The following is a 12,434-nucleotide window of genomic DNA, read 5'->3' on the forward strand; positions in this document are numbered from 1 at the left end:
TTTTAAATAGAAACAAATTCGTGATTACTATTACCATAATAATGATAGAGTGTAGTATGTTTTTTTTTAAATTAATTAATGAATTTTATTTTTGGCTGCATTGGGTCTTCGTTGCTGTGCACGGGCTTTCTCTAGTTGCGGCGAGCGGGTGCTACTCTTTGCTGTGGTGCGCGGGCTTCTCATTGCGGTGGCTTCTCCTGTTGTGGAGCACAGGCTCTAGGCGCGCAGGCTTCAGTAGTTGTGGCACGTGGGCTCAGTAGTTGTGGCTCACAGGCTCTAGAGCGCAGGCTCAGTAGTTGTGGTGCACGGGTTTAGCTGTTCCCCAGCATGTGGGATCTTCCTGGACAAGGGCTCGAACCCGTGTCCCCTGCATTGGTAGGCAGATTCTTAACCACTGAGTCACTGTGGAAGTCCCTGTGTAGTATGTTTAGAGTTCATTTTAGCCACAGAATTCATCTTAGTAGTTCTATGAATGACGTTTAGTCTCATATTTATGGAATCATGCCCAACTACGGGGGTATGTACGTATCTATCTATCTATCTTAGTGGAGGAAATTATATACTATCATTTAACTGTAAATTCAGGATTTGTAAGAATCTAGTGGTATATCTCTCATAGCCAATTTAGGGATTTATAATAATCTAGGAGTATATCTTCTACAAATATCAAGGATCTAATATACTATAAATGCAGAGCAAGGTATAGGTAGTAATAGCTCTTAAGCATACCTTGTCAAGTTTTCTAATATAGACCTATAACTTTTCACTATGAAAAGTCATAGGGACTTCCCTGGTGGCTCAGTGGTTAAGAATCCACCTGCCAATGCAGGGGACACGGGTTCGAGCCCTGGTCCAGGAAGATCCCACATGCCGCGGAGCAACTGAGCCCATGCACCACAACTGCTGAGCCTTCACTCTAGAGCCCGTGCTCTGTAACAAGAGAAGCCACCGCAGTGAGAAGCCCGCACACCACAACAAAGAGTAGCCCCCGCTCACTGCAACTACAGAAACCCCACGCGCAGCAACGAAGACCCAATGCAGCCAAAAATAAATAAATAAAAAAAATTTTTTTAAAGAAAAATTATAAACATATAAAAGTAGGTAAATAATATAAGGAAACTCCACATACCCATCAGTCAGCTTCCACAACTGCCAACTCATGACCAATTTATTCCCCCACTTACTTCCTTCCCTTTTGGATTATTTTGAAGCAAAGTCCAGATATCATAGTCTAATCTGTAAATATGTCAGAAACTACTTCTAAAAGATAAGGATTGTGTTCTTTTTAAAAAATATAACCATAGCACTATCATCACTATCATAACTATCATTAATAATCCCAGAAGTACTTTTAAAGTAAAGGCAATTTCTATACAAATCACAGAGCAAATTTGAAGACGCTTACCACTCTCGTCACAAATTCATCATGGATGGATTCTTCCACAAACAACCGACCAGCTGCAATACAGTTCTCTCCTTTGTTGAAAAATACTGCTCCCATGCCCTTCGGCAGCAAAAGAGAAAATACTGTTATTGCTTGGGAAGTCAAGATTGCCGTAAAATTGCACACACTGAGAATTAGATGTTATTGGAAGACAGCAGACAACACAGAGAAGACAGAGAAAAACACAAGCCCTTGGCCAAGTTAGTGTTGCTTGGAGGTTCTTGGTTTTGATATTTTTAGGAATTTTGCTTCTCCTTTCCCCCTTTTGGTCCATGAGTACTTAAAAAAAAATGTACATAACATGAAGGACATAGTGATAAAAACAGATTTTGTGTTGCAAGAAAATTTAGATTATTCTATACATTTAAATGTAATATTTCTATACCAAATTTTGCTTTTAAAAATCTCTACATCAGTTTAAATAAATCATGAATGTTTATAAATCTCTACATCAGTTTTAAAATCCTGGCCTCCAAGTTTCAAAAACACGTTTAATTATAATGACATTATTTTTTTAAATTAAGTGCCCTGAGCAGTCCCAAATCTAAACATAAAGAGAATGGTTTCTGTTTATGATTAGATAGAACCAAGTGTTGGGCTTCCCTGGTGGCGCAGTGGTTGAGAATCTGCCTGCCAATGCTGGAGACATGGGTTCGAGCCCTGGTCCGGGAAGATCCCACATGCCGTGGAGCAACTAGGCCCATGCACCACAACAACTGAGCCTGTGCTATAGAGCCTGCGAGCCACAACTACTGAGCCCGCACACCACAACTACTGAAGCCCACACACCTAGAGCCTGTGCTCCGCAACAAGAGAAGCCACCACAATGAGAAGCCCGCGCACTGCAAGGAAAGTAGCGCTCACCGCAACTAGAGAAAGCCCATGTGCAGCAATGAAGACTCATCGCAGCCAAAAATAAAATCAATTAACTAATTAAGTAAAAAAAAAACCAAAAAAAACACCCCAACCAAGCGTCATTCTAAGCTTCCTGATGAGAAGGAGGTAGAATGTGTTTCCGAAGTAGGCACCTAGTTAGGTGGACTTGACCTACTCTTACCATTCGTACGGCCTTGTCAAGTTCACAGTCACTGAATATTATAAGTGGGGATTTGCCACCAAGTTCAAGGGAAACTTTCTTCAAGTTGCTCATAGCACAGCTAGAGAAAAATAAAGGGAATATGAGCATTTAGTTTGTCTATCAGTTTCTCTCTCTGTTTCTTCAACCATAAATTACTACTTAGCATGGGAAATATAACTGAGCCTCAGAAATATTAAGAAACTTATTCAAAGACAAAACATGAATGGTAGAATGGTGGTAACAGTTGAAGCTGGGTGATGAGCACACAGGAGTTCATTACACTATTCTGTAAGCTTTGTGAATATTAGAAATCTTTTGTTAATAGAAACGGGTTTCTTTTTAAATTCTGTGGTCAAATGATTAGAGATTATCATATGTAAATTCAGACTCTTTAGGTGTAAGAATTTTGGTTACATAAAGACCTGGCAAAGAACTTAACCTTTAACCAGATTACTGGCACATCGGGGGAAAAAAATCAATTTTTAGAAGTATACTGTTTATTTCTCCCTGTTTGCAACAGTATTGTTATTAAAAGTGTTTTAAAAATACTCTTAAAAATTCAGAAAGAAGGAAAAAAATCACAGAATTCCACTCCATGGCTCAATGGCAACTATTTTTTTTTTTTTTTTTTTACAATTTTGATATACTTATTTCTGGTCTGTATCCAAGCACAGCCTTTGTCTTATTTAACATAGTTAGGATTACCCAATATATACAATTTTATACCTTATTTTTCTTTCTATTTACCGTTTAACACTCCAATGTTATTAAAATTCTACATGACTGCACAGTATTCTATTACATTAACAACCTTTAACCACTGCCATATTTTGGACATTTAGATGGTTTGCATTTTTTTGAACTAATGTTACTGCTTTTTAGGAATTAATTTTATAAATAATCCAGATTTGATTTGTCTTTTATATGTCTTTTCAATTTCTTACTTATGCTCCAAAACCAATTTGGGCTCCAGCTTTAGTACGGAAAATGTTTTGTGCTTAAGGATTGTTAAAGCTATCAGAACTTTCAGTACAACTCTGGTTTTGGTGACTCTGGGCTTTACACTTTGGAAAGTATTTTATTGTATTCAAACATTTCAATACCCTACTGCGGTAAGATTTCTCTTCTAAATTCGATGTTATTTTTCTCCCTCCAAAAGCACCTTATTTAAAAAAGCAAAAACAAAGCCAAAGACCTGGTTTTACAGGATTTTTAGCAAATCAACACACTAAAACCAATACCTCTTCATGATCTGTTTGCCAATCAGAGTGGAACCAGTGAAACCGAGTTTCCGGATATCAGGATGTTCAGAAAGGCGCTGTCCTGCTATGCCACCTGTGGAATTACGGAATAAAACACAGACTAAAACATTATCGAGTTCTTATGGTAAAGGTGGCTTTGAATTCATTGAAGTAGATTTCTAAGCTCTCATTTAAATCTCAGTTTTACACTTTCTGTACTAATAACAAAGTGACAAAAATTTGAATAATATCCTCCATGCAACTGTCAGTACCCCAAAGATGGGTATGCCTTGATTTTTTAATCTTCCAAAGCCATTTTTAAAAATTGAAATGGGCCACCGTAGGGTGGTTTTACAATGTTGTACAATTTCCACCCCTCCCACCCTACTCATCTGCCACTGTATTTCCACTTTCAGATTTTTGCACATGGTAAGTATGTTTATACTTAACTGTTTGGTAAACTGTATTTAGTTTTAATATAGTTATAAGTCAGGACAAAACACCAGTGGGAAAACTCAGCTACCCTTGAACCATTCATTAGTTACAGCAAAGTGGGTCCTTGCTGGCTTACCTGAGCCTGGAATGATGTTGATTACCCCCTTTGGAAAGCCTGCTTTAACAGAGAGCTCTGCAAACTTCAAAGCAGTCAAGGGCGTGACCTGAGCAGAAGCAGACAGCGATTACCTACTTCAGATTCTGTCCTGTCCTTTAGATCAGCACCCAGCTTTCCTGCTATGGCCGTACCAGAGTTCATTTTATTTTTTCTTTTATTGTGACGTAATTTCTGACTTACAGCAAAGTTGCAAAAAATAGTACAAACAATTCCTATGTATCCATCACCCAGATTCCTCAAATGTTAACATTTTACTACGTTTGCTTTATCTTCCTTCTCTCTCCCAATGTTTTTTGAACTGTTTAAGAAGTAAAATTTGACATGTCCCTTTACCTCTAAATACTTTTGTGTACATTTCTTAAAAACAAAGGATTCTTTTATATAACCACAATACAATCACCAGAATCAGGAAATTAACAACTGCTAGAATACCTAATTTACACTCCTTTTTCAGTTTTCACCAATGGTCCCAATAATGTGCTTTATAGAAAAAGAAAATCCAAGATCACGCATTGCATTTAGTTACCACGTCTATAGTTTCCCTTCCTCTGAAAGAGGTTCAGAGTTTTCTTTTATATTTCATTACACTGACGTTTTCGATAAAAACAGACCAGTTATTTTGTACAATGTCCTTTTGTCTGGATTTGCTGTTTCCACGTGATTAGATTCAGGTTATGCACTTTTGGCAAGAACACCACAGGAGTGATGCTGAATTCTCCTCAGTGCATCATATCAAGAGGAACATGCTGTTGAATAGTCCCAATGTTGGAAAGGTTAACTTTGATCCTTTGGTAAAGGTGATCTGCCAGGTTTTATCACTGTAAGTTACTGTAAAAAGAAAGGCAGCTACTTTGAGACTTTACTCTTTGTAGTTAATAAATATTTTTTAGGGAGCTACTTTGAGGCTATTTAAATATTCAGTTACTCCTCAAATTTCCACTAGTTTTAGTATCCATTGATGATTCCTGCCTGAATCAATCATTATTATGATGGTTGCTAAGTGCTGATTTTCTAATTCCATCATTCCTTCTACATATATTCATTAGTTGGCTTTCCACTATAAGAGCTTTCCCTTCTATTTAATCAATTAACATCAGTGTGAACTCATGGATTCTTACTTTATTCAAATGGTTATAATCTTTTACTACTGTTAATTTTTTTGAGGTTCAAATTGTTCCAGCTTTGGCTGATGGATCCTGTGTGGATCCTCTGCCTTTCTGACATGTCCCGATCATTCTTTGAGCATTTCCTTGCTTTTTGGCCCAACAAGATGTTCCAGGCACATCTTGTATTTTCCCTGTTCCAACCATTTTTTCAAGAGGCCCAGGTTTCTTTTAGTGCAGAATAGTATTTTAAAACTGTGATATAATGGGAAATATATATTTGGTCTTTGTCTCTGGGTCCTGGCCCAGAGTTCCTAAAACCTTGGAATCTCAAATGAAAAATGCCTTCCATATGTTAATGAAATGGCTGGTAGCTGGGAGCCCCTTAGGTAGCTTCAGGATGGGTTTCTGTAGCCAGAAAGATCGGGCCATGGTTAGAGAGTTGGAACTTTCAGCCCCAAACCAGGGGAGAGGGACTGAAGTTTGAGTTCAATCACCGACAGCCAATGATTTAATCAGTCGTACCTATGAAATGGAATTTCCATAAAGACCTCTCAACAGTGGGTTGAGGGCTCATTCTATCCTTCTTTCTGTTCATATCTGTAACTCTCTTCAACAGTGAAAAGCATAGCTCCCAATATCCACAATATATTTACTTGTTTGCTTAATCCTAAAATGTACAGAAAGTAATTTGAGAATTATTAAGCCATGTCCCTGTGAAAAAGAAGCCTACTAACTTCAATACTTATTTTCAGTGTTTTTGCCTCTAGTCTGAGGACATAGAGTGCAAGTGTCATTCACAAGTTACTCGGGTGAGTGCTTCCTCACTCCCTTCGGCGTGGTGATGTCGTTCATTTGAAATTTGGCTTGACTGATTTTTTTTGTATTCGATTTTGGCCTCATCTACGTTGATTGTGTTTCTTTTCTTTATTTGTTCATTTGCTGTCTTGTTGAGTATGGGAAACATGCTTCCCAAAGTGAGGACTACGCAAAAGCACATTCAGAGAAGTGTCGTTCTCCTGGCCAACCACCTCCCACCCCCAGTCCTTTCCACCGCATCCTGCCCAAGTCTTGTAGTTAATCAACCTAATTAGTCTCCGGTTTATCCCTCGTATGTTTCTTTTTGCTCAAATGAAAACATACTTATTTTCCCTTTCTTTTTACAAAAAAATTGGTATAGTTGTGGATCTCATTTTAAAGATCTATTACAGCAATGCATATCTCAGAAGCAAAATGAAAGTCATATTTTTACACTCTTAAAAAGCAATGCTGATCAAGTCTTAAATTAGTACTCGGTTACCTTGGTCTCAAAAAATGGAATGGGCAAAAATTGAGCTGTGAATAGAAAATAGTAGAGCTATTTTATTTTGTATATTTTAACGGAAGAAGATGTGAAATAAATCAAACATAACTAACATTTATTATGTGGCTGGATAATGGTACTCTCACTCCGTCTGAATGAAGGTCAGATGGTCACTGGTCACAGAGGTACGTGTGGTATCCTAGGAAAGAATAGGAGCTCACAAGGCCAAGGGAAAAACAGTGGTTTCCTCACTTGCTCCTGTGCTTTCAGAATATTGCCGTGTGTTGACGTTTACAGGCCAGGTTGCATGGGTTCATAGACTATGTTGTTGTTTTAACTAATGCAAACTTCATAAATGATCAAGTGACTTAAAAAGAATCTACATAGAAACTGCATAATAAATAATACTAATATATTACTAATAATGAATAATACTAATATATTACTAAATAATACTAATAATACTAAACAAATACAAGTAAACAACAAGAAAAAAGCAGGGTTAACATTTCTCCTCCTTCTAGTAACAGGTCCATGACAATAACATTGTGAGGTTTAAAAAAAATGGCAATCTAGTTAGACTTGACAAGAAATTTCAAATGCCCAAATATTTGAAATTGTCAAGAAGATATTTCAAATAGTGGATTTATACCTACTATAGTTAAAGACAATCCTAGACCAAAGTGTATATTATTATGCCTTAGTATGAAGTCATCATGATTAGACTTTTTAAAAAACTATCCTAAATTAGTGATAAGATTTTTAAAGTAAGAATAGAAAGATTTTATGCCATTAATAAATAAAATAAAACAAATTGTTTCATCTTTATCTCATCCCTTTCCATTTTATTGATTTTCTTCCATTTGGCTAACCAACAGGAATATAGGTTTATATTATGGCAGGATTATAGGTTTAAATGATATATGCAAAAGCATTTAGCAGTGTTCTGGGCACGAGTAGGTCATTATTAAATATTAAATTAAAAAAGGTGTTAGAGCCTGACAGACCTGGACCAGTTCAGACCATGGGAATCTGTACTTCTTACTGGTCAAGGGGGGAAAGCCAACTGATTCAGCCCTCCTGCCATTTCCGCAGGGCCTTAATACTATCAATGGTTTCATATCATAATAAAAAGATACCTCCCACATAACAATGGCAACTTTGGGTCTTTCATTCTCAGGATTAAAATGATAATCAATCATTAAACTATCAGTTTTAAATTGCAGATAGAGTTAGACTAATTTCCACAGGAACAGAAATTTTATGTCTTTGTCACTGATAATATGCCTGGCAAACAGTGGGCACTCAATACATGTTTGTAAATTTTGAACATTCTATGTAATCACTAGGGTTTTCCAATGCTTAGCACTCTCTCTGGATGCCATATAGTGGTTCTCAACCCTGACTGTACCTTAGAAACTAATGTGAAGATTTTAAGTAATACCGATGCCTGGCCTCTGACCCAGACCAATTAAATTAGAATCTCTGCCAATGGGGCCCAGATATCAGTATTTTAAAAAGAGAACTCCAGATGATTCTAATGTGCAGCCAGGATTGAGCACCACTGGGCTAGGTTATCTACCTTCTCTCTTCACTTTACTAGCTTCTTGCTGTTTAATGAGTGTTGCTGCTTGGGAGAAACAGCACTTATACAGAATGCTGGTGAACTGTTCCATTCCCATGGAAGGATGAGCCAGCAGCTATCACACAAACACATGTATCTTTTAACTAAGTGATTCTGCTATTAGGAACATACCACCCTATAAAGGTAATTGCACATGTGCATGATGCCATATTTAGAAGCTTATTAACTGCAACATAGTTTATAACAGCAAAAAGATGGGAAAAGCTCAATATCTATTAATTAGGTATTGGTTAAATAAAATATTGTTTATCTACACACCGGAAACTGTTTTAAAAAAAGAAGTTTTGGGGACTTCCCTGGTGGTCCAGTGGGTAAGACTCCGAGCTCCCAATGCAGGGGGCCCGGGTTCGATCTGTATTTGGGGAACTAGACCCTGCATGCATGCCGCAACTAAGAGTCCGCATGCTGCAAATAAAAGATCCCGCATGCTGCAACTAAGACCCGGCACGGCATAAATAAATAAATACATACATACATACATATTTTAAAATTTTTTAAAATTAAAGAAAAAGTGCTTAACACAGCATATGGCACATACTAAGTGCTCAATAAATTTTTTTTTAAAGTTATTTTTCCCCCTTTGGTATTATGTATAGAATGCTACTATTTTATTTTATTTTAATTTTGTATTGTATTATGGTTAGAACACTTAACATGACATCTACCCTCTTAAATTGTTAAGTGTACAATACAGTATAGTTAGCTACAGGCAAAATGATGTGTAGCAGATTTCTAGAACTTACTCATCTTGCATAATTGAAACTTTATGCCTGTTGATAAGCAATTTCCCATTTCCCCTTCTCCTCCTGTGTGTTTTTTAATTGGTTAAAAAATATATTTTTAAAATTATTTATTCATTTAATTTAAAAAATATGTTTGTATACACAGAGAATATTTCTGTAATACCTAAGAAACTAATAAATAACAATAACATTGGTGGCCTCTGGGAGGTAAATTGGTGGGCTGGGGGAATAAGATGGAGACTTTTCACTATCTACCTCTTGGTATCTTTTGAATTAAAACAATTTTTGAATGTATACCTGTTTTTTTTACTGAAATTGTTTTTAATGAGGAAAACAAGATGGCTGTGGTCACATGACTATGTAGTTATGACAAACAAAATTGTATTTTTTTTAAATCCTAAAAGAAGAAATAAAAGAATAGTTAATAAGTAACAAACTGTAAACTCTTCTTGAATAGAGACCAAGTTTTCTCCACAACTTGGGTACCTCAGAATGTCTACCAATGTGCACTGTCCGGAGTAAATGCTCAGCCAGGTGTTAAGTTGGCTACCATATTTTTTTCTTGAAAAGCTACTGTAGCATTAAAAAGATGTTTTTGAGAACTCTTATCATCTGAATTATTTTTTAAATTATTTCCTCATTTTCCACATGTATATATTTCCACACAGCGGCCACAATTATATACATTCTTTTGCATGCTTGTCCCTCATCTTGCATAACTTTACAATATTTTTGATAATGAAAATTTGAATGCCTGCAAAAAACTTTTTCTTTTGATATGTCGTAGCTACTCTAAATCACTACTAGGCATGTGGCATTTTGCAAGAATTGAATTGGTTTGTAGAAGTTTAATGGATTTCACTGACATACACTATGCCTGCTGCCACTGTCATGGAAGTTCTAAATTTTGGAATCCTCATAGGATACACTGGGTAGCTATTAAAAATGAATATTTACTAATATGAAAAGATGCCCATGATATATGAAATGACGTTGTGATTTTTGATCCCATTTTTGCTTAAAGACATAATATTTGTAAATGTACGTCTCGGTTTTAAGTAAACGGGAGAGGAGGAGATGCTGTACCTTGCCCCGCGCGCCTTACCTGCGCCGGCTTGAGCACTAAAGTGTTGCCTGCTGCCAAGCACGCGGCGCTCTTCCACGCCAGCATCATCAGCGGGTAGTTCCAGGGGATGATAATAGCACAGACACTGCCGGGGAAGAAAGAGACATCCTCAGTCCTCTCGAACTAACGCAAGTCACTCAGAAGCGCTCTCCTTGTCTTACCCAAGTGGCTCCTTCCTGGTGAAGGTCAGATTGCGATTTGGACGGGCCTGGTTGATGGGAATTGTAGTACCCTAAAGAATGAAAAAGGTTGATACTATTTTACTAATTTCAGTGGGTAAACTTAACGAATCCATTTTCCGTCTGCCTCTCTTGCTTTTTCTTGGCTGATATTAAAAAAGCAGTGTTCAATTGATGAGAAATACATCTACACCTACAAAGGAACTGCTATGTCTTTCTCAAAAGAACTGAGACACAGGAGAAAAAAACACATAATTCTAATTTAATCGCCTCCATTCCCAATTTCTTGGCATGGCAGAGAAGGTTAACTGCCTGAGCAATATCCATTCTCCCCTCCGTTCTTAGTAACAGAAACTCTATATTAATAATGGGAATGGCAACGCGCCCGGATAAACTACTACGTTCCCCAGTTTCCACAGCAGATAGGGATGGCCAATGGAAGACGTAAGCACAAAGCACTGAAAGGGGAACACTCTTTAAAGTAGGCTGACTCAGCTTGGACAAGTGCTCTTTTACTCTCCCCCTCACTCTCACTCTTTCCTTCTTCCTTCTCAGAATGTTGCTAAAAAGGCTGGCACTGCAGTGGTTATCATGAGACCAAGAGGCAGCCATGAGGGTGGAGATCATATGGTATAAGGACGCCCTGGCAAAGAAAGAGCAGGAATCTTTATCTCACACACTGGACTTGAGTGCCTGCTTTGGACTCTTGAAAGTGAGATAAAAACAAACTTCTTAGTTGGGTTTTCTATTATACGCAGCCAAATCTGATCCCAACCGATTCATGACAGTAGTCTTTTAACTGAAGCTATACATCTGTTTTGCCACATAAAATATTATTGCTGTTACTAATACAAGTAAGTGTACAGTCTCTTATCTGAAACCCTTGGGGCCAGGTGTGTTTTGTGATTCAGAATTTTTTGACTTTAGAAACATAATATAATGTACATACCTTATACAATGTTATATCTATAACCTCCAATAAGGTCTGGGGAAGCCCCCCATAATCAAGCATATTAATATTTATTCAGTGAAATATATGAATATTCACTCTAAGTGATATGAAGAGAGATTATAGACTCATCTTGGTTCAGGTCAGGTTTTGGTGCCAAAGGAGTCTGAACCAATCAAACAAATCGATTTTCAGGTTTCACAGCCATTTGGATTTCATAATTGAGGATGAAGGATGGACTTGAACTGCTCTTACTAAATACTTATATATGTATGATTTTGTGGCTGAACAATAATAAAAACGACATTTATGTGCAAGACCTACTATGGTGCAGACTTTAATCCTGTAGTATATAAACACGTGTTTCTAAGCCTCATAACTTGCAAGGTATGGATTATTGTGACCATTTTACAGATGAGGAAAGTAAGGCACAGAGAGGTAAATAACTTTAACGACAATAGCTGGTAAGTGTCAAAGCTGAGGCTTGGAACCAGTTCTCTCTGACTCTGTATTAATGGTGTTGGCGGCAATGTGCCCAGATAAAATATTATGTTTCCCAGTCTCCTCAGCAGAGACAGCCAGTGGGAGATGTAAGCACAAGGTATAGGAGGATCGGAATGCTTTTTAAAGTCCTTTACCTTTCTCCCTCTTCCCCACTTCCTCCTTGCTGCTGGGAATGTGGCTGTGATGGCTCGTGCTTCAATGGTTACCATGAGTCTACGAGTGGCATGCATTCTTTTGTTTGCTGCAAGCCCTATTTCCCTTCTGTATCCCAAGACCAAAGCCACGTATAGTTGCCATTTATCATCACACATGTAATATTTATTTTCTTGTAGAAAAAAGGAAGTGGCAATTTTTATTGAACTCATGTCTTTAAAATCTTGTTCTTATAACCAGCCTGCATAGCCCATCTATGTTAGCTCTCTGACCTCTATAGGTATTTGAGTTTTCAATTCCTCCATGATACCAGGCTTCTCTCTATATGTCAACAAGACTGTTAGATGCTCTCA

At 37.3% G+C, this 12,434-nt stretch overlaps 1 protein-coding gene across 1 annotated transcript in view; it reads right to left on the minus strand.

The window, feature by feature from the left end:
• Positions 1-12,434, minus strand: part of ALDH1L2 (aldehyde dehydrogenase 1 family member L2) — a 54,748-nt gene that overhangs the window by 10,214 nt on the left and 32,100 nt on the right. The window contains exons 14-19 of the mRNA XM_060025525.1: positions 10,458-10,528; positions 10,276-10,381; positions 4,335-4,422; positions 3,764-3,857; positions 2,502-2,601; positions 1,406-1,504 (exon numbers count right to left, since the gene is read on the minus strand). Of these exons, the coding sequence (XP_059881508.1) occupies positions 1,406-1,504; positions 2,502-2,601; positions 3,764-3,857; positions 4,335-4,422; positions 10,276-10,381; positions 10,458-10,528 (558 nt within the window). The remainder of the gene's footprint in view (positions 1-1,405; positions 1,505-2,501; positions 2,602-3,763; positions 3,858-4,334; positions 4,423-10,275; positions 10,382-10,457; positions 10,529-12,434) is intronic.

This window comes from Delphinus delphis, chromosome 11, assembly GCF_949987515.2.
Source record: "Delphinus delphis chromosome 11, mDelDel1.2, whole genome shotgun sequence".
In the NCBI taxonomy this organism is placed as follows: domain Eukaryota; kingdom Metazoa; phylum Chordata; class Mammalia; order Artiodactyla; family Delphinidae; genus Delphinus; species Delphinus delphis.